This window comes from Nematostella vectensis, chromosome 2 (assembly GCF_932526225.1).
Source record: "Nematostella vectensis chromosome 2, jaNemVect1.1, whole genome shotgun sequence".
In the NCBI taxonomy this organism is placed as follows: domain Eukaryota; kingdom Metazoa; phylum Cnidaria; class Anthozoa; order Actiniaria; family Edwardsiidae; genus Nematostella; species Nematostella vectensis.
Window position 1 is genome coordinate 5475976 of NC_064035.1, and position 22421 is coordinate 5498396.

At 43.7% G+C, this 22421-nt stretch overlaps 2 protein-coding genes and 1 long non-coding RNA gene across 3 annotated transcripts in view; 2 read left to right on the top strand and 1 right to left on the bottom strand.

Annotated features, from left to right (window-relative positions):
- Positions 1 to 6941, top strand: part of LOC5505222 (neurobeachin-like protein 1) — a 33374-nt gene extending 26433 nt beyond the window's left edge. Inside the window, exons 31-39 of the mRNA XM_032373621.2 lie at positions 920 to 1208; positions 2587 to 2915; positions 3048 to 3544; positions 3820 to 4052; positions 4201 to 4400; positions 4481 to 4650; positions 5474 to 5685; positions 5777 to 6078; positions 6146 to 6941. Coding sequence (XP_032229512.2) covers positions 920 to 1208; positions 2587 to 2915; positions 3048 to 3544; positions 3820 to 4052; positions 4201 to 4400; positions 4481 to 4650; positions 5474 to 5685; positions 5777 to 6078; positions 6146 to 6281 — 2368 coding nt within the window. The 3' untranslated portion in view covers positions 6282 to 6941. The remainder of the gene's footprint in view (positions 1 to 919; positions 1209 to 2586; positions 2916 to 3047; positions 3545 to 3819; positions 4053 to 4200; positions 4401 to 4480; positions 4651 to 5473; positions 5686 to 5776; positions 6079 to 6145) is intronic.
- Positions 6942 to 8308: 1367 nt separating this feature from the next.
- On the bottom strand, positions 8309 to 22401 carry LOC5505223 (synaptojanin-1). The gene is made up of 22 exons (XM_032373613.2): positions 22166 to 22401; positions 22010 to 22096; positions 21393 to 21663; positions 20371 to 20596; positions 19597 to 19680; positions 19313 to 19374; positions 19130 to 19226; positions 18866 to 19035; positions 17740 to 17821; positions 17392 to 17544; positions 16944 to 17112; positions 15845 to 16133; positions 15615 to 15755; positions 15007 to 15199; positions 14587 to 14745; positions 12802 to 13090; positions 12383 to 12485; positions 11864 to 12070; positions 11570 to 11648; positions 10570 to 10909; positions 9979 to 10307; positions 8309 to 9588 (listed from the first exon to the last, which is right to left on the bottom strand). The coding sequence occupies exons 1-22, from the start codon at positions 22284 to 22286 to the stop codon at positions 8665 to 8667; spliced, it is 4575 nt and encodes a 1524-aa protein (XP_032229504.2). The 5' UTR covers positions 22287 to 22401; the 3' UTR covers positions 8309 to 8664.
- On the top strand, positions 12992 to 15613 carry LOC125561060. The gene is made up of 2 exons (XR_007307074.1): positions 12992 to 13117; positions 15012 to 15613. It is a non-coding gene; the product is annotated as an uncharacterized LOC125561060 (long non-coding RNA).
- Positions 22402 to 22421: the final 20 nt, after the last annotated feature.

Here is a 22421-nt window from a genome sequence, read left to right on the forward strand (position 1 = left end):
GTCAGTCCACCTCTGAGGTAAGGCGGTAGCTCTGTCAGTCCACCTCTGAGGTAAGTGGTAGCTCTGTCAGTCCACCTCTGAGGTAAGTGGTAGCTCTGTCAGTCCACCTCTGAGGTAAGTGGTAGCTCTGTCAGTCCACCTCTGAGGTAAGGCGGTAGCTCTGTCAGTCCACCTCTAAGGTAAGGCGGTAGCTCTGTTAGTTCACCTCTGAGGTAAGTGGTAGCTCTGTCAGTCCACCTCTGAGGTAAGTGGTAGCTCTGTCAGTCCACCTCTGAGGTAAGTGGTAGCTCTGTCAGTCCACCTCTGAGGTAAGGCGGTAGCTCTGTCAGTCCACCTCTAAGGTAAGGCGGTAGCTCTGTTAGTTCACCTCTGAGGTAAGGCGGTAGCTCTGTCAGTCCACCTCTGAGGTAAGTGGTAGCTCTGTCAGTCCACCTCTAAGGTAAGGCGGTAGCTCTGTTAGTTCACCTCTAAGGTAAGGCGGTAGCTCTAGTGACTTCCTCTGACAGTGTGGCAGTTGTCGTCTAGCCAACTTCTTCTTTGTGAACATTTTTTTATTGTTGTTCCTCGCCCAAGAAGTATTATCAACTCTCGTCTGTATCCTTTCTTGCTTGGCGGTTTTGGTTCTGATATCCTCTGTCGTATTGCATACCCCACGTTTCTACCGACACTTGCATAAACAATGCAATCAGCTGTCGTCTTTCAGGCTCACTCGCTAAATGTTTTGGGCTTATGTAGGAAATATATAATATATGACTGGTGCTGTTAAGACTACAGTCCATTTCTCATTTAAATGTTTCTTTGTACATATCGTTGGAAACTGCTACAAATATTTACACGGATAATTCGTTATTTTACATTTTCCATAAAACAACCCTTTCTCTTGTTGTGAACTGAACAAATATTTTCATATTTTCTAAAGCCCGCCCAAAAATCGCGCAAGTGTAGTCGAGAAAGTCGTTCTTGAAGTTGACTGCGAGCTCGTGACACTGATGGACGTCATGCCCGGAAAACTTAAGGTCTCTACTACGCATGTGTACTTCACAGCCAATAGGAGCTCAGATGCGTGGGATTTGACTACTGTCTATGAGTTCACGTGGGCGTTGGCCGAGTTAAGGGAGGTCCACCTACGAAGACACAATTTGCGGCGAAGTGCGCTCGAGTTCTTCTTAGTAGATCAGACAAACTACTTCATCAACTGCAGCAAAAAGGTGAAGCTATACCGTGCATGAAATAGGCATATGTTATGATATACAGTCGAAGCTCTCTGAGCGACTGCTCTCGTAAGCGACCAGCCCCGATAAAGACCACGATCACGAATCACCGATTGGATTGTCACACAAACTCTGTAATTCTAAGCTCTCGTAAGCGACCGGTGCGACCAGCTCCGTTAACGATCACAATTTTAAAACACCAACTGAGATTTTATTTTATTTTTAAGCTCTTGTAAGCGACCACAATGATTTTTGGCTTTACAACATCAGTCAACACCTGATAAACATCATATTCACTGCATGCTGAAATCACATATAAAGCAGAAATGTTGTAATGTTTCACAAAAACTGCCTTTCCAGTAGGAAACCATTAAAGAATTTCATAATTTCAATTTTCTAACTTCAATTTCAACCATGGGATTAACATTTCTTTGTCTCCAGAAAATGTGTAAATGCAAGGAATCTCTAGTCCATTGCCAGCTTCACGATTTATCCTTTTTCCAGTTACAATAGCCATCCACTTGTTCGTTGCACGCTTTAGAAATCGCCATGCGATCGTCGTAGACGCAGAAGTTATTTTCATGACAAAAAGCATAAGTCGTCGATATAAACGAGCATAACGAGCTACTTTGCGTAGATTTAATTGGTATTAAATAAAAGAAGTCACTCTCACGATAAGTCAAATACCTAGTTTTAAAATCAAGCAATAAACGAAAATATTACAGCGTTGTTATTATCACGATAACTTTTAGATTCCATTTTAATTAAGCTCCCATAAGCGACCAACACCTAGTGGTCGCTTATGAGAGCAAGCTCTCGTAAAAGACCAGCTCCGTTAACGACCACAATTCTCAGTTCCCAAGGTGGTCGCTAAAGAGAGCTTCAACTGTATATTTTTATTTCAAAATAAAGCATTTTGGTCGTTACCTAGCACAGCCTTATGATCATGGATGTAGCCACCTCGTTGGTATAGTTAGGCGTGTGACCGACTCGATTTGTTCATCTTTCACTTCCGCACCTCCCAGTGGAACCTCTCATTGACAAGGAGTAAGGAAATGGATGTCCAACACTTTTATAATCATATCTTCCTACCAGGGATAGATGGAATGCAACGCTTTATTCGCATTAGCTATACACACAATTGAAACCTAATACTAAACACATTGAGTGGAGAGTCTCTGAGTGTCTCATATGTATGTAAATGACGATAAAAGAATCGACATCGTTAATTTGCATGTATTTGCATTTGGAACGGAACATGAAAAGAACGGCGTCTAAACTGTTACATGCCTAGTTTATCCAAATGAAATAGTTGCGGGAGCATTGTTTGGGAGTATAAGAACACGATCTTTAAACACCTTTTTTTCGTTTCCAGGCCCGCAACACGGTGTACAAAAAGATCATGTCGCTGCGTCCGCCCAACCTGTACTACATGGGTGCACGCTCGCCCGCTCAGCTCCTGAAGGCATCGGGGCTGACGGAGCGATGGGTCAAGAGGGAAATATCCAACTTCGAGTACCTGATGCAGCTAAACACGATCGCGGGTCGCACTTACAATGATTTGAGCCAGTATCCGGTCTTCCCATGGGTATTGGTGGATTACGAGTCCAAAGACCTAGACCTTAGTAACCGGGCAGTATACAGAGACCTATCTAAGCCAATCGGAGTGCTCAACCCTGCAAGAGTTAAAGAAGTCGAGGACAGGTATTGTGAACCTTTAAATAGAATGAATTGAACTATTCAGAATATTTTGATCTGAGTAATCAAGTTATATGCTTTGATTTATAGAGTTATTGGCATGGGCATGATACTCATCGTTGTTTCTTTTTTCTCCAGGTACAAGCATTTCGAAGACCCAACAGGCACGATCGCTAAGTTCCATTACGGCACCCACTACTCGAACTCAGCCAGTGTGTTGTTCTACTTGCTTCGCGTCGAACCCTTTACCACACTGCATGTCGCACTGCACAGCGGCCGCTTCGACTGTGCCGACAGACAATTCCACAGTATACCCGCGCTCTGGGACTCGCTCTTCAACAAGGCCTCTGACGTCAAAGAGCTTGTACCAGAGTTCTTCTACTTCCCAGAATTCCTCGAGAACTTGAATGGGTTCGACCTGGGTCGCTTGCAGGGTGGTGCACGTGTGGATCACGTAACTTTGCCTCCTTGGGCACGGACGCCGGAAGAGTTTGTGCACAAGCACCGCCAAGCGCTGGAGTCTGAGTATGTGTCTACGCATCTGCACGATTGGATCGACCTGATCTTTGGCTACAAGCAGCGCGGAGAGAAAGCGGTAGAGGCTCACAATGTCTTCTATTACTGCACATACGAAGGTTAGGCCTTGAAGTAGAAGTGCTGTAGCAGGCTTTGAAATATTGGGGGACACGATAGAGAAACAATGAGAAAGTTTGGGAGCCACACCCACGCCCCTACTTGTCATTTCAATATGATTCCAGGTACCCGAGCTACGGAGTTGGTTTGTTTAGGTGTCAAAGACAAATAGACGCGGTTATTCAAGTTCAACTGGAGTGCCTCCTTGGCTTGTCTCTTATTTCTGCAACAAAGCTAATGCAATTGACTTTTTATTGACTGGGTATTCTTACCACAGGGGCAGTAGATCTGGACGCCATCACGAACGAAGCCGAGAGAATCGCCACCGAGGGTATGATCAACAACTTCGGTCAGACGCCATCTCAACTCCTTACAACCCCACACCCAGTGCGCATGACTCAAGCAGATGCCGCTGCTCACAAGCAGAAGGCCCTAGAGATCGCTGGCACTTCAAAACCGCTGGCCAATGTATTCGAACATGTGGATAAACTGAAGGCTTACTTCGTCGTGGTAAGTTAGTCTGTGCAATTGGGCGTATAAGGACATCTTACTTGTTGTCTTGGTTTGAGCTTTGGTTTCCTGATAACATGTTTTTGTTATTACCTTTTTTATACTTTTTCAATCTAGAACTTAGCCTATGGTATTCCTTTTTTAAAAGGTGACAGATAGTTGCGATCCCCTGGTGTTTGCTGCTGTCCCGAGAGTGCAGGCTCGCCTTCTTATCCACCATGGCATGCCGGACTGCATGGTGACGGTCACCCGTAGCGGAATTCTGGGAAATCAGGACTGGTTACCATACTCCAAAACCAAATCACGGCCGTTTACGTTCGAGCTCGACCCAGCACTCTCATCAGTAAAGTAAATCAATTTGGGCGACGCCCTTTTTTTTCTTAGGGAGAGCGACCACGTATATATGTAATGAATGGTTCTTTTCCCAGACTAAGGCGAACCGTCGCTGGGCCGTTCAGTCCAGACGTAACCGTGACGTCACGCCACTTCGCTATGAGCCAGGACGCGCGGCTGATCATCACTGCGGGACACTGGGACAATACTATACGGGTATTTTCTATCAAAGGAAAACTGCAGTCTCGAATAACGGCACATTCAGGTTAGTCAAAGAAGGCCAATCACGCCGCCATGTTACGCTTATTCATAATACCGAGTAACACAAAACATCCATGGCCATCGGCTAATTCAAGCGAGCATATGATATCCTTAATCAAGTATCAGACTTCAATCGTTGATTATTCTAATAGACAGTTGTGTATGCAAATATAACAAAAAAGTAGTAGCTGAGATATTTTTAGGTGGTATTAGAATGGGGTCTACGACCATATCCTATTACAACGTAGGTCATCTCAACCATAGACTTATGTGGAATATACGATAAGATCGGGCTCATTGAAAGTTGCCACTTAATAGTGTTTTAAAAAGGCCAACCACGCCGCCATTTTGTCCTCCCGCACAATACCAAGTCACACAAAGAATTCATTTCCATAGTTCAAGCGAGTGACTATTTTATATTTTCAGACGAAAACAATAACAATGTAGTGGCTGAGTGACATTCTTATACTTTCAGCGTTTTTAATAGCCATGAGTAGATAGTGGTATTTTTCCCCTCAAGGAATAGGGAAAGTAAAAGAGAGTAACCATAAGAACGAAAGAATTTCACATATTTCCCCCTTTCCTTAAAGAGCCGTTGTCAGCCACATATGTTTGTTTTTGTTTTGTTCAATATCGGAGGACAAATTATGCAATAAAATCTTGAAGTAGCCATCTAACAACAATTTTTATAATTCGTTTACATGAAAATATCGCGATTGCTCTTCCCAAATCAGCCGATGGGAGATAAGTGTTTTCTTTCAGTTGGTACGCTAGGATGACAAAGTAGTGACTGGCAGAGATTCATAAACCTTTTTCTATACGTCTAGATACGGTCACGTGTCTGTCGATAGACCGTGACGGCCACCACCTGATGACCGGGTCACGTGACACCACATGCCGCCTGTGGCTGGTTAGTCACGTGGGTGGCTGGGCGGCTGACGTCAACAAGAGCCCGCTGCAGACCTTATACGGTCATGACCATGAGGTCACGTGTGTGGTGCTCAGTTGGGAACTGGATATGGCGGTCAGCGGTTCTCGAGTGAGTACGATACACAACCGATTTGAAAAAAGTGGATGCCTATAGAAATGAATGCTTGTCCGTTTACACTGTTTTTGTCATTTCTCGACAGGACGGGACCTGCATCGTTCACACAGCGCGTAAAGGACAGTATCTGCGCACGCTAAGGCCCATGGGTAATGAACCAAGCTCGGCCCCTTGTCGTGTGACGTCACTGGGGCTATCCGAGTTTGGCGGCATTATAGTGTCCAGTAATACTCGCGATGCGCGCGCTCTCACCCACTACTCAATCAACGGACGCCTCCTCGCCCAGGAACGTGGGCTCAAGGATGACGTAATCGACATTGAGATTTGTGGGGATTTTGTAGTAACCGGAGGGAATTCTGGAAGGCTTGGAATTCGATCATTACACAGGTATACCAATTTTGCTTACTGTTTACGTGGCCGGAATTCTCACTGACTGTTTGTCGTTCTTTTTCAGTTTCAAGCAGCTGAGAAGCATGAATCTTCTTGTCCCAATCACGAGCGTATCATTAGCCAAGGACAACACCCACATCTTTGTCACCCTGTGTGACGGCAAGCTAATCGTGATTGCTGTTGACGTACCAGCCACGTGACGTGACAACAATCACATCTTTGTCACCCTGTATGACGTGACAACACCCACATCTTTGTCACCCTGTATGACGTGACAACACCCACTTCAACCCCAAGCTGTGACTTGACGACACCCATATCTTCGTCACTGTGTGTGTGGAGTGACAATATCCACATCTTCGTCAAGCTGTGTGACAACAGGCTGATCATGATTGATGTTTTAACGGGAGCATTCCCGGGAACCCAGGACTCATTACGCCGAGATCCATCCGCCGGAAATTCCATTTTAGCAGGCACGCAGTTATTGACTTGGAAAAGCAATATTTCAATTTACCAGGCGTATCATTGTATTAGAGAAGGAGTTATATCTCTCGGAAAATTCACCCAATTTTAACTCACTCACTCGGGGAGAGCTCTAGACAAAAAAGCACAACACGTAATGTATCAATAATGCGACTCCAAATGATAAAAAGAATGGAATACTCCTAGGTCGTGCACTTATAATAATCACAACGGAACATAGTATGTACCTATCACTTGCAAGTAATTCGCTCGGCTCTTGTGTATAACTTCTCTCTATATACGAAAACAAGAAACAGTCCTATTGATCTTGGAAGGTATTTTGCGTAAAAAAGAAAACGACCCCAAAATGTTCTGCCTAAATATATCGATACCAATTAGCCAAGAGTAACGAGTTCAATTGATCCCATTTTAAAAATACACTAGTATACCAGTGCTGGAGCGGGCCTCGCAATATTGGGCGGAGGGGGAGGGGGGCACAATACAGAAACATGAAAAAAGTATTTGGGGGCCCAGCCACGCCCCTACTGGTCATTCCCATATCATTTTTGAAAATGTTTAGGGGGCGGGGCCCTGTATATTTGTCCCACTGTGCAGGCATACTGCTACTGTACCGATATATAAAGTTAATAATTCCATATAAGTTCCAACTTCTTCCATGTGGGGAGGGGGTGGTTGGCAGGGTCATCACACATGAACAATAGTGAGGAGATAAAAGTATATAAGGCTAAGGTATATGTACTGTTTTTTATTACTTTATGCTAGCTTTGGTTTTCTGCACAAGAGCAAGAAAAGAGTAAGTACGCAGCTGCTTTGTCTCCTGTTATCTTTGTTCAAAAAGGGTATTTTTTGTCTCTATTCTTCTCGTTCTTTGTGTCGAGGTGCGGATATTGTTGATTTGCCCAATCAAATTGCAGCTTGTAAGAGCTGCGTACTGACCCCCCAAGCAAAAGCAAAAAGGTAGGAGAGCCAGAGAAGTGGCAGATAGCAAGGACGCTGGCAGCTATCAACACACTGTGATACGCATAACCTTTCAATTATTTCTTACTTGACCTCGACAGCAAACTTTTCCAAAGACAAACACCGTTCTTGCGCTGCTTGTCCAGGACTCTATGTAAGATTTTTTTTAGCTTAGCTTAAAGGTTCGTCACGATCATCGCTTATCGTAGTTTCGATTGGCTTTCATAAAGGCTGGTTCTCACTAGGACGCAAACGGAAGCGCAACACAAGTGAGAATCAGTCAAACACAAGCGCAACACAAGTGAGAATCAGTCAAACACAAGCGCAACACAAGTGAGAATCGGTCAAACACAAGCGCAACACAAGCGAGAATCGGTCAGACACAAGCGCAACACAAGCGAGAATCGGTCAAACACAAGCGCAACACAAGTGAGAATCGGTCAGACGCAAGCGCAACACAAGTGAGAATCGGTCAAACACAAGCGCAACACAAGTGAGAATCGGTCAGACACAAGCGCAAGAAACTCAAGCAGTTGCATTCTTTTATGCTTGCGCTTGCGTTCCAGTGAATATTGGAAAATTACGTGCGCTGCTCTTGCGTTCCAGTGAATATTGGAAAATTACGTGCGCTGCTCTTGCGTTCCAGTGAATATCGGAAAATTACGTGCGCTGCGCTTGCGTTCCAGTGAATATTGGAAAATTACGTGCGCTGCGCTTGCGTTCCAGTGAATATTGGAAAATTACGAGCGCTGTGCTTGCGTCCAAGTGAGAACCAACCTTAACGACCTTTTACCGAGGAGAAATATTTGATACTTGCGTTCCGGCAAAATAGTCTTGTTTCATCAAAGCAGTGAGTTACCGAAATTGTTAGCGAAGTTGTCTACTCAATCAGCTTCCGCCGTTGTGCAAATTGTCTACTCGTGTTTTAGCGAAGCAGTTTCGATGATCTACCGCTGTTCATCCTACGAACAACCTCAATAGGCTTCCACTGTTTTGCAAATTGTCTTCTAGCGTGGTCACCTCATTATAGCGAAGCAGTCTCGATCAGCTTCCGCTGTCTCACTGATGCCTACTCGTAGACATCTTGTCCTACGAGCAAACTCAATCGGCTTCCACTGTTTAGCAAATTATCTACTATCGTGGTCACTTCGTTTCAGCGAAGCAGTCTCGATCAGCTTCCGCTGTCTCACCGATGTCTACTCGTTTAGGGATTGCGGGCGGAATTCTGCGCCTTCGGGCAGGAGCAACAGGAGCCTCATCGTCTCCCTGTGCTTTACCAGGGTTGAGATCAGGCATAGAGCTGTACTGTTGGCTTTCGGGTTCTTCGCAGTTCTTTGTAGCATGCACTGCAGTTTTGAATTTCTGGCAGGGCTTTGGTTTAATGGGTGGGGGAGGGCGATGAAGTTCTGGCTGGGACTCCACCCATGATCTGGGGCGTGGTGCGGGCGTAGGCTTTGGTTGTCGAGGAGGGGGTTCGGTAGGGTGAGCGGGATTGGTTGGAATTGGATCGGGCTGACGTGGAGGTGGGACAGGTTGGGAAGTAGATGGCGGGGGAAGTTGACGCGGAGGGGGAGCAGGTTCACTGGGAGGAGGAGAAGGCTTACGCGGAGGTGGAATCGGTACCGCGGAAGGGGGCGGGTAGGGCTTACGAGGTGGTGGTAGTGGCTGCGCTGAAGGTGGAGATGCTTTACGTTTAGGTGGAACAGGTTGCTCAGTAGGATCGGGAGGTTTTAGATGTGGTACTGGGTCAATGGAACACTGGGTGTGTTGACGGGGAGGTTTGGCAGGTTGCATAGGAGGGCTTGGATGAGGTATGGGAGCTTTATATTGTCGCGAAGCAGGTACTGGCATCGACTCGGCTTTTACAGTGTCAGGCACTGTCTTGGACTCTGAGTCCTTCGAAGGTTGATCCGACTCTTCTGTTTTCTGAGCATCACTGGTCATAAAAGAAGGAAGGAGCTTGGGGTCGTCTTTGGCGGCTTCAAGAAGAGCTTGGAAGTTGTCGATACTAACATGTCCTATGTGTTGCACGTTAAAAGGCATGCCGATCTGGGTGCGGCCTCCGCCCTAAAAGAAAAAAATAACAGTCGTACTGTCTTCCCTTGTTTAACATAGAAATAGGGGTGACAAGAAAGGAAAAGAACGGAGAGAAGGTTCATTTTTATCGCATTAGATTTCTTTGTCGGCGAATGCGCTACGAGCTACGTGTTCCGCTGCTTTTCTTAGTGAAAATAATCTTTCGTTTTGTTGTAAGTCTACTGTCTATGAACTAAATACCCCCAATAGACAATCAAAACAACCATGAGCACACTCGAACTAAAAATCACTATTCATATGACATTCGGATTTTAAATACAATAAATTAGCATATGAACTTGACGAAGAACCACTCCAACATTTACAAATGTTGTTTGAATTTGAGGCAAAAAACGACATTTGAGCATCACCGACACTTGCCTTAGGGTGTTTCTCCTTCCCAGCTGGCTTTGACGTGTTAACAGCTCGAGGTAGTTCCCCGGATTTGTTCGCTAATGCCGAAGTCTTGGGCAATGCGGGTCTCTCTGGTCTCTTGGGGGGTGGTGGTCTGCGTGGTTTGGGTGCCTTCTGTGGGAGGGGGTCAAAATCTTCGATGACGTCTTCAGATGGGTTTACTTGAGGTGCTGACCCAACGAGGCCGTCATCTTGCGAGTGAATGCTCGTATTTGGGCGTTTCGGTCTGGCTGTGGGGCGTGGCGGGGGTACGCGCTTGGGCTGTGCTGGCCTCTGCGGACGAGATTTGCACGTCTCTATAGAAATAGAAGGTGGAGTTAACGCTATTTAAAAATCAGATTCGGGACAATTTTGTAAATACAAAGTAACGACGGTCAAACACATTTGAAATAACAATGAATGAACAAACTACTGCATCACGTGTTATGTTGCACATTACAACAGCTATAAACTGAAGCGTATGAGGCAAGGTGGGCTTGGAGAGAAAACAGGAAACCCGAAAAGAGCACCATGGACTATCGGCTGCATGTCAAATAACTTGTGTTGGCCTTTTCTCACCTTTCAACTGTTTTGAGCTCTCCTCTGCTCCCCTTTCAGCTTCAGGTCGATCGTCGTCACTGAGTTCCTCCTCCTCCTCTTCCTCCTTCTCGCTGTCTGATGAGCTGTCTTCAGCATCCATGGATTGGATCCTTATCGGTTCCAGTACCGGCAGCGTACTGTGCTTGCTAGCTGAGCAGGACAAGAGGTCCGACATGGCCCGATCACGCAACGGGGTGCCAGGCATTTCGTTGTTCTCGCCAACCACAGAAGTGTTTGACGTCACTGACTGTAGGGTTAGGTCCGTCTTGGAAAGCGACGAGTCGCATTTGAGGCGGATTTTTGCTGTCTTTCCAGAAATCTGAATAATACAAACATAGGGTGATACTGATGGATGTAGTACAGCTGGTAACAGAATTGTTGGTATGATGATAAAGGTTATAACTCATATGAGGCTGTTAATGTTTGTCATAATCATGGCTAAGATGATGATGATGGTGAAACGCGGTTCCAAAAAGAATTCAGAATTATAGTAGCTAAATGTTATAGAGGTGACGTGTTTTTCGTTGTCCACATCTTCCTATATGTTACGTGCAGCTTTTATGTGCAAGGCACTACAAGTGGTAACACCCAAAGGGTTTCCCAATGGTTGGTTTACGTCTACCAGGGAATAAAAAATATTCATATTTCTTAATCAATCATAGCAATGATTTTTCTATTTTTCTTTACGCCAATTGCTACAAAAATGTTAAAATTCATGTAGAGACAACAATGTGCCAACCAATCTAAGTTCGTGTTAATCACGAAAATCACGCTTGCAGGCCGGACTCCCCCCCCCCCCCCCCCCCCCCCCAAGCCTTCGCCGTGAAAGCTCGAGTGCCTTCAGATCACTCCCACAACCTCAAACGTCACAACTAACCACTAGGCCACCAGTGCTATAACAACCTTACCCACCCTTCCCCCCTTCCTTACCTTTCTCCCGTCTAGCTCAAGTGCCTTCAACCCCCCCCCCCCCCCTTACCTTTTTCCCGTCTAGCTCAAGCGCTTTCAGGGCGCTTCTGCCATCATCGAACGTCACAATAATCTCCTCGTCGACCACCCTGCAGTGACATGATAGAACAATCGATCAATCGAACCCGCTAGTTAAAACCCCCACTATGTCGGTCCTGTTTTTTGCCTCCCTACAGAGCTCGAGTTAATAGGGTTCTACTGCAAGAAACTCAAATAATAATTTTTGAAACATGAAAATACATTCGTATCATCGTATAACTGATCTACTGTTTGATGGATAAAAGTGTATAAATAGCATATTCACCTGACCAAGACAGCATCTCCGCATGGTTCTAACACTTCCAGCAGCTCCGACACGTCAATCCCTTCGTCTCCATCCCCGGTCTGATCACTTGACACAACCACAGTAGGGTCAGCAGGTCCCATCGACTGCATGACGTGGTCATGGATCTGGTGCTGATGTTCCCAGTCGACTTTCTGAATCTCCACCTCTATCAGACCAACTACCGGCCTAGGAAAGGGTTATCAAATGAGACATAAAATATGCACCAAAAAGGGTTTAAACTATCCACCAATCTTAGGCCTACTACATTCGAAAGGTTAACAAGCCATTGATTTTGGTCTAGGCAAGTATTAAAACACAGCTCTACAAGGCCACCAATGACCAGTGAAATCACATCCCTGCATCAATATTATGCTTCCAGCCAGTGCCCCTCCCCCTCCCCCCCTCACCTGAACCCATTTAGTCAATGTTTACAATGACAGCGTTTTCCATCGACGGCAATGCGCATTGCATCACCATGACAACCTCAAGAGCACCCACCTGTGATCCGAGGTCTTGAGCTCCGCCTTGCCGTAATACAAAACTTTGCCGGGGTGGAAGTGAATGTTGCCTAAAGTCTCGGGGTTCGCTTCTGTTGTACTTTCTGAAAAGTTGGAAAAAAAGACTACGTTATGATTTTATTGATTCGAATTGCGTTACAATGTTGATTTCCTTTTATTTTTGAATGTTTGTTGACTCCGGAGTAGAAATGTGTGACGTAATGCGATAAGTCTTAGTGCCGCGAAAAAACATGCGGTAATTCTATTACAATCCAACGTGTAACATAACTAACTTGCTGGTATGATATCTGAAACTTGAACAATTTAATCACAATTTGGTCAATTCATTTTACAACTGTAATTTAAATAATACCTTGGTTATCATGATAATCATAATCATACTTAAAATCATAACAATACCTTGCTCATCATCGTCATCATCTTCGTCCTCCTCCTCTTCTTCTGCATCATCATTAACGATCTCATCCCCCAACAAAAGGTTCTCCGAGACATTTCGCTCGTTTTTCTTAATCACGTGTTTCTTGACATGGTCAGCTGACTTGTACCTAGGCTTCCTGCGCCTCCATAACACGCGGTCGGTCCAGGCTGGGATCCGCATCTTCTCACTCGTGTCGTAATCATCAGAGAATAAGTCGTACTTGTAAGTGGGGGCGAACCTGAGCTCACCTTCGACATAGCCACGGAAAACCTGCCAGGAAAATACGGATTTAAAATGGTATAGTCGAGTATGATTTCTCATTCAAAAAACACAACCTTCGCCTTGGACATAGCCGAGAAAAACCTTCAAAAGAAACAGGACAGTTTATGAGCTTTATCTTGTCGCTGTTTTTTTTTTTTTAAGTTGATTTTAAATTGTTTTTATCAAGTTGATCAAGGGTACCGACTGGGAGCTTTCCGTCGCTGTTTATTTAGTTGGTCAAGGGTACAGACTGGCGGCTTTCCGTCGCTGTTTATTTAGTTGGTCAAGGGTACCGACTGGGAGCTTTCCGTCGCTGTTTATTCAGTTGGTCAAGGGTACCGACTGGGAGCTTTCCGTCGTTGTTTATTTAGTTGGTCAAGGGTACCGACTGGGAGCTTTCCGTCGCTGTTTATTTGGTTGGTCAAGGGTACCGACTGGGAGCTTTCCGTCGCTGTTTATTTAGTTGGTCAAGGGTACCGACTAAGAGCTTTCCGTCGCTGTTTATTTAGTTGGTCAAGGGTACCGACTAGGAGCTTTCCGTCGCTGTTTATTTAGTTGGTCAAGGGTACCGACTGGGAGCTTTCCGTCGCTGTTTATTTAGTTGGTCAAGGGTACTGACTGGAAGCTTTCCGTCGCTGTTTATTTAGTTGGTCAACGGTACCGTCTGGGAGCTTTCCGTCGCTGTTTATTTAGTTGGTCAAGGGTACCGACTGGGAGCTTTCCGTCGCTGTTTATTCAGTTGGTCAAGGGTACCGACTAAGAACTTTCCGTCGCTGTTTATTTAGTTGGTCAAGGGTACAGACTAGGAGCTTTCCGTCGCTGTTTATTTAGTTGATCAAGGGTACCGACTGGGAGCTTTCCGTCGCTGTTTATTTGGTTGGTCAAGGGTACCGACTGGGAGCTTTCCGTCGCTGTTTATTTAGTTAGTCAAGGGTACCGACTAAGAGCTTTCCGTCGCTGTTTATTTAGTTGGTCAAGGGTACCGACTAGGAGCTTTCCGTCGCTGTTTATTTAGTTGGTCAAGGGTACCGACTGGGAGCTTTCCGTCGCTGTTTATTTAGTTGGTCAAGGGTACCGACTGGGAGCTTTCCGTCGCTGTTTATTTAGTTGGTCAAGGGTACTGACTGGGAGCTTTCCGTCGCTGTTTATTTAGTAGGTCAAGGGTACCGTCTGGGAGCTTTCCGTCGCTGTTTATTTAGTTGGTCAAGGGTACCGACTGGGTGCTTTCCGTCGCTGTTTATTTAGTTGGTCAAGGGTACCGACTAAGAGCTTTCCGTCGCTGTTTATTTAGTTGGTCAAGGGTACAGACTAGGAACTTTCCGTCGCTGTTTATTTAGTTGGTCAAGGGTACCGACTGGGAGCTTTCTGTCGCTGTTTATTCAGTTGGTCAAGGGTACTGACTGGGAGCTTTCCGTCGCTGTTTATTTAGTTGGTCAAGGGTACCGACTGGGAGCTTTCCGTCGCTGTTTATTCAGTTGGTCAAGAGTACAGACTAGGAGTTTTACCTTGTGTTCCTGCCGCTGTTTATTCAGTTGGTCATTCTGCGCTAGGGCGTCCCAATCCTTCAGTTGTATTAGTGACTTGACCTCATCCATCGGCATATCTATACGATAATTGAAATCCCCGCACCAAAACACGTAGTCGTGTGACCGAATAGTCCGCCCCTAGAACAAATAATTTAAACCTTTCAAATAACTGAAATCCCCGCACTAATACAAGTAATTATGAGATTGCCCGCTCCTCAACAAACAAATAGCCTCTACTGTAATGTCCGCAACAAAAACCTCCTCCAGAACAACAAAACGAACAACAAAAACAACCTCCTCCAGAACAACAACAACAAAAAAAACTTAAATTTCCACACATTTTCTGCACTGTGGTACTATTCATACCATAGAGAGGATGCACTAGTGTAGTTACCATACCATAGGGAATGCAGTCCTGGTAGCAATGTCCAGGTAATCATTGTTCCGGTCCTGGACACCTGACTGACCCGCAGCAAGATGGGAGCAGATGAAGCAGATGGAAGTAGCATGTAACAGCAGACGGATGGCTACTCCACCCTTGTTACCAGCGCTCCCGCCAAGACCTGTTTTTACCGTGGACACAGCGACATCCCTATGAACGCAGAAGACATCATAAGTCCTTTGATTGATCTCTAAGGAACTGGATACAGTAGCTGATAAATAACGCATTAGAATAAATCCACGTGAAAATGTATCCTCTTTTTCAATGGGTTTCTTTCGGTCAAAGCAAATCCTCTTAATTTGGAAATTTAAATGACCGAATTTTAACTAAGCATTGACCTTCTTTATATTGTGCTTCTTTAAGGAAGTGTGCAGTCTATTTAAAGGACTTTCTTTGAAAAGGAACTTACCTTACAAAGGAGAGTATAAAACAAACATTGGAAACATAAGGAGTGACGTGAAGTATTACGTCAACATGTATGCGAGTAGTGATTTTCTTGTAGTGTCACTTAATCATAGATGGTTATATATCTTTATGGTGTATCAAAGAAGCGTAGAATTCTTACCGTATGTATGGTACCAGATGAGGACGGGCGAACACGAATAAGCACACGCCAACTAGCTGCTCACATGTGAGAAGAACGTAAGGAAAGTCACGTGATATAACTCGGCGAAGCTCCTCGCCCCACTCCTTTCGCTGCGTTGAGCTGCAAGTTGGAGAAAAGTCAGTGGCAGTGAGGAAACTAGATCGTAGAACCTATACATGCAAATATAATAAGCACAGCGTAACACCCACCTTGTGGAGACCATATTAGAAGCATTCAGATCAACAAGCTCCTCAAAGCCGATCGCAAAGATATCGGTAGGAAGACTATAATCAACATCCTTAACCTCGCTGTAACCGCTGTCCGGAAGTGATTTGTGGAAGTCTAGCAGCCAATCGTGCATAGTCTGATGCTTGTGGGCTAGCGAGCGGAAGTGACGTCCTCCGTTGACATTCCAGGTGCCTACACATACCCGGATGTTAGACCACGTGGTGTACTCCAAGTGACGGTCGCACAGCTCACGGAGAATCCGCGGAGAAGCTGCAACGATAAATGTCAATCGGTCATACACCCTATATATGATTGAGTATAAGCAGCCAAAAGGATCTTAAAATGGAGAAATGAAGAACAAGTTCAGTGTTATGTCCTGTGAGGCCTTACAATGGAAGAATAAAGGACAAGTTCAGGGTTATGTCCTGGAAGATCTTACAACGGAGGGATGAAGAACAAGTTCATTGTTATGTCCTGTGAGGTCTTACAATGGAAGAATAAAGGACAAGTTCAGGGTTATGTCCTGTGAGGCCTTACAATGGAAGAATAAAGGACAAGTTCAGGGTTATGTCCTGTGAGGTCTTACAATGGAAGGATAAAGGACAAGTTCAGGGTTATGTCATGTGAGGCCTTACAATGGAAGAAGAAAGGACAAGTTCAGGGTTATGTCCTGTGAGGTCTTACAATGGAGGAATAAAGGACAAGTTCAGGGTTATGTCCTGTGAGGTCTTACAATGGAGGAATAAAGGACAAGTTCAGGGTTATGTCCTGTGAGGTCTTACAATGGAAGAAGAAAGGACAAGTTCAGGGTTATGTCCTGTGGGGCCTTCTACAATGGAGGAATAAAGGACAAGTTCAGGGTTATGTCCTGTGGGGCCTTCTACAATGGAGGAATAAAGGACAAGTTCAGGGTTATGTCCTGTGAGGTCTTACAACGGAGGGATGAAGAACAAGCTCATTGTTATGTCATGTGAGGCCTTACAATGGAAGAAAAAAGGACAAGTTCAGGGTTATGTCCTGTGAGGCCTTACAATGGAGGAATAAAGGAAAAGGTCAGTGTCTTGTCCTGGAAGATCTTACAATGGAGGAATGAAGAGTACAGCAAAGCCCTCGCCCTCTCGCCAAGTTCACCAACAAACGTGTTGCCTAGCAACAACAGGTCGATTGCTTCTTGCTTGCTTCCATCAAGGAAGTTGCTTCGTATGGTTCGCTTGACTGATCGCGCGCCATCTCGCAACTTACTGGCTACCTAAAACAGTAATGTATTCATCATCCAAAGGCTTACACCCCGGTGTTTTAATTTTTACTTTTATCCTTACAACCTCAATTCGTTTAACTGAGTGGATAAACCATAGCGTTCTCCACACACTTTTATTCAGTGGCCTTTTCAGACATGAATATTGCCAAAAACATAACTTTGGATAACTTTTGAGTACAAACCTGGAATTCAGATATATATGAATACAAGCAGCTCATATAAATGCTTCATATATCGTAATTAGCTATTATTATAAGAATTGTTTGTTACCCTCGCTTTGCCATCAAGTGCCCCAGTGCCAATATAGATCCTGCTGATATGATCTCCATTCTGTGACCACATAGAAGTGAACGCCTCTTGGAACCTCGGCACTAATGAGGCCTTACTACTAAGCCCTAAACACTGGAGCTGTACTAACAGCATCTGGAGAGGGACAAGGAGAGCACATCATATCTCAATGCACAGCAAAAAAAAAACCTTTTAAGAGTCTGTGACCGCCGCCATTTTATCATCCTGATATGAAAAAGCTACTGTGATATCTTCGATTGAGTTTGCTAAATAGGGTGTAACGTTTGGGTAATGTATTTCGGGATTCATTCAGATGCCTTACTCCCTTACCTCAAGACCAATAAATGTCTGCATGTTATTTGTCCTGTCAATGCAGTCCAGACAATTAGAGCGCATCACGCCCTTTTGGCGCCTACGAAAACAAGAGGTAAAACACATCATTCAGGTGGCCAACAGCACCCAAGACATGGTCTGCTAGGAGTCCAATAGCCTCTCAATGCTATTGCTCGAATTGTGCCTCTGGCCTTAATCAATCTTTCTGAGTTAACATTCGAGATCACTGTAAGTACTTGTACAAAACATTCTTCGACAGTTCTAATGCAATAGACTTGGCAATGCAAGTCTAATTGTGGAAAATCGCGGTGAGGAGAACTTCACGCCTGCACTTTTGCTCACTACCACGCAAGACCAAAGTGTGCGGACTTCAAACGAACAAACTCGCAATTTAACTCCTTATGCTATCAGTGCTTCTTTATACTATCAGAATCGCTTTCTATTCTTTTTGTTATGCCGTCTTTCCGATAATGGCACCCAAATTCCAAGCTAAAAGCAAGTGCATGTTGATGACGTCATGCTCCTGCTCAGCCGATCAAAAATGTGTGCCTTACAGATGTCACGTTTATAATAGTATAGATTATATATATATATATGTATAGATTGTATGGTTATATATATATATGTATAGATTCACACAAAGGGTGGGCAACTCGCTCAGTGATGGGTGATGGCTTGCACATAATAGTATTATAACTAGGAATCTTCTCATTCTTCTTTATTTTCGCGCGTCTTAATTTTCTCGTTTTTACAAAATTGACGTTAATCAACAACTGAAACAGGACCAATATATTTAAACAAAACCAACACGTTGTCTCTTACAGTAATGGAAAAACGTTATTGTTCCTGAGCCATTATCAATAGTTTGGTTACATATCCTTACAAGAAGATCTCAATAGGACCTTTAATCTTTTTCATCAATGTCCATTAAATTTCGGGAGATTAAAGTTCACAGACTTTATTTTTTGCGAGTCTTTATGCTCGCGAATTTTTTAAAATTGTGAAAATCGCGAATTAAAGTACGCCTAAAAATTCAGCAGAATTAGGTAGCTTATTTTTCCTGATCTATGTTTAGTTTGGACAGTGTTTTAGAATGAATCACACCAAACTTTGCTCAGCTTACTTTTCAAGTTTGCCTCCTTTGGAGAAGAAAAGTGAATTGCTATTGAATAATTGTCTTGCTTTGTCTGCAAAGTCCTTCAACTTGCTTGTTCTTCCTCCTTTGCAATTACGATGATAGTCAAAGCAAATCATTGGTGTGTCATGTCCATGAATCGACTCTGTTAACTCATCCTGTAAAAAATGGTAGAACAATTCAGTTTAATGACACCTGAAACATCTGACCGAGGGTACGCATTGCCTGCAATATTCTGCTCAGGGGAATTACCTGGAATATCCGACTAAGGGCGTTTTCCCCTTCTTTCATGCCTAATAAATTCACAATACAGACATCACCATAAAGTCCTTTTTGAGTGGTAATATGCCTGACAAAGAAAAAAAGTAACAATTACATCATCAAAATATACTGTATCTTGAATTCTTTCAAAATCTAAAATGAACTTTTACAGACCTGTCAAATGCTGCAGATGCAGCCTCGAACCCTCGAGAAAGCTTCACTTTGTGAGATCCAACCTGGAATAAGACATGGAGATCATGTGGAGCTTGTAAAATATAGATAAAAGTATCCAGGGTAAAAATTTGGTCCAGAGATATGCAATGCCCAGGGATAAAAGGCTCAATAATGCTAAAATTGTTTAATGCTAAATTCCCTCATCTATTCAAATATCACTACATAACGTTAAAATTAGCAATATTGAAATCCAAACAGTGAAATCCACTAAGTGCAAACAGTACCTGAATTCCAGGTTGTTCCCAAAACACAGGTACAGAACCTCTGGTTTGTACAAAGGACGTTATCATATCATCCAGAGCAATCATCTAACAATGAGAGAAACGATTAGACCAAAGTACGTCCCATGTGCCACAAGTGGGGAAAGTTACAGGTATAACATATGTCTAATAACAAATCCATGTGAACAGGGGTTTCATTAGGCCCCGGTGGCTGGTGGAAGCGCCAGCTATTTTCCACCAAGCGCCTGCTACATTTTGAAAAAAGTCGACTTTAGTTTTATTTGAGCTAAAAAGATCAAATAAACTCCACCCCCTACTTATCAATCTCCACTGCCTACTCTGGAAGTTTATAAAACATACCTGTCAACTCTCCCGCATTAGGCGGGAGTCTCAAGATTTTGGACCCCTTCTCCCGCTCTCCCGCGTTTAGCACCAAACCTCCCGCTTTTTAGCGATTTTTATCGCTTTCGAAAAATTATTCTATAGAAAATCGTCATTTTGCCTATTTTCTATTAAAATATTTGAAACAATAATTCCCTTGTGTAGCACAATTTATCTAACACCCTCGTGAGATCTATAAGTGGATTTGTTCGTGAGAGCTTTTTATATGGCAAACGCCTGCAAGGTTAAACCCACCTCTTCCCCCTCCAAAAAAAAAATGCATATACCCCACCCCTCCCCCCCAAAAAAAATCTCAAGCCTTGAGATTTTCGGGGGTTGACAGGTATGATGAAAGCCCTGGTGAACCTAGACAAAATAAAAAAGATTTAAATGTACCTGCTCTGTCTCAACAAAGTTTGCAACATGCCCATCATCGTCTGTCCCACGCACATAAAATCTGGTGCCCGCCCGTTCACAGCTCAGTCGTGAGATGAGACAAGCCTTGGCTTGGCTAACACCTGCGTAAACTGTTCTGATCTCCACTCCACCACACATGATGCTGAACAGCCACTCTGAACAGTTGATGCCAAAACGCTGGACATGGAAATGAAGGCTTCTGTTCCTGTTAAAGGCATATACTGTAAGTACGTGTTGCTACTGTTTAATAAATATAGTCTGCATAAATACCCAGTGAAATGTGGTATTATTTGTAACCTTACAAAGGCATTGTAAAAAAGATATTTCTAAACATGGAGCGTCAAAATCTCTCTAAAACTTGTTTTCAAAAATATAATACTCTTTTTTTTCAACCCAATGACATGAAAAAACATACACAATGCATCTCTCCTGTAAATAAGCAAATACTATATCAGCCCAATGTATAGCTTCTATGTTTCTTGGTCAAACCAGTAAAGTTAGTAATGAGGTCATAGGTACATATAGGTCATAGACCTTATCTTAGTGGCCCTCCGCATGAAGTGGAGTAGTTCATCAGACCACCTGCCTTTATTATAAAGACCTGGGGCCAGTTCATAGTGTTACGTGTTGTGTTCAATAGTTTATTCACAAAGAGAGAGATCAGATCTACATGGGAGTAGGTAATATGATACAGTATCATTGAGTTGTCAATCATCTAAATATAGCGCTACAATCAGTAAAGTAATCACGTAACACCTAGAAAGCAGGTTAGCAATAACACAGTGATAAATACGTCTATCCTGATATTTGATTGGATAAAAAGGGCATTCATACCTGGTTTAACACCTGCTTCCTAGGAACCCGGACCTGACATACTTACTTATCGGACCCCTGCCTTCATTTATTGACCTGACATACTAACTCATACTAACTTTAGGACCCCCTAACCTGAAATACTTATTAACCCCTGGCTGCATACATACCCTGTCATACTTACTCACCACATAAACCGATTGTCTGGTAAATGTCCATCATATCTCTGCTGTGCACTAAGGCTGAGGTCCAATTCAGGCTGGCTACCATGCCCAGTAGCAAAGTAAAATGTCCCTGAGTTGAGTAACTTAACAATTTCCGCGATACCTTCTTCATCTTGGTCAACTTGCAAAGGGACAAATTGTGTGGAAGTTATCTTGAATATTTCACTATCCAAAACCTTTCCCACAGATTTGCATCCAGTAACAAGTATAAGAAAATGGATTGTTTCTTCTTCATCTGGAAATCAAGAGAAAGATTAAATTATAATTAGCTGGTAACACTTACAAATTTCCACATATTTGTCAGTAGTTATGCACATCAGCCTTAAGCAGCAGACAAAGTAGATAGTGGGCTTTTAATATTTTTATATATGTTATTTTTTTCTTCGTGTTTCTATTTAAAGAGTCAGGCCACAATCTACGATAAACGGTTGTGATGTGCACAGCGCTACAGGGGCACAGTACACATTGAAACATGAAGTGCAATATAATCTGATAAATGTTTAATCGCATCCTCTGATCAAGGAATAAGCCAATAGTTAATTTGACAAGGACTTGTGTCATTAGGATACACTTTGCCGCACCGATATTGATTCTCAAAACGCCCAGGCACCCATAAGCATCCAGTATCTTCTGGTAGTTCTTCTTAATAGCCTCAGTTTCCCATTGAGCTGAAACGAAATACTGACAATTAATAAACAGTCAGAAGACATTTTCTACGAATTCATGACCGTTCTTACATAGGAGAGCAATGGCTCCACTCTCGAACAGCAAAGTGTCAGTCCGGTTTTTGCATTCGAGTAAAATGGAGAAAGTCTCCTGGTCAATTGAGCTATAGCAGACATAAGACTTTCCAATCATTTTTCTTTATACACTGCATGGATCCTCCTTTATTCGAGGGAAATTAGTTGTTACTTTCATCCCGGTTTTGTTGTTTTGTTGAGTCCCGATCTTGCCAAATTCCATATGAGCCCTAAGCTAGATTCAGCAGTGTCA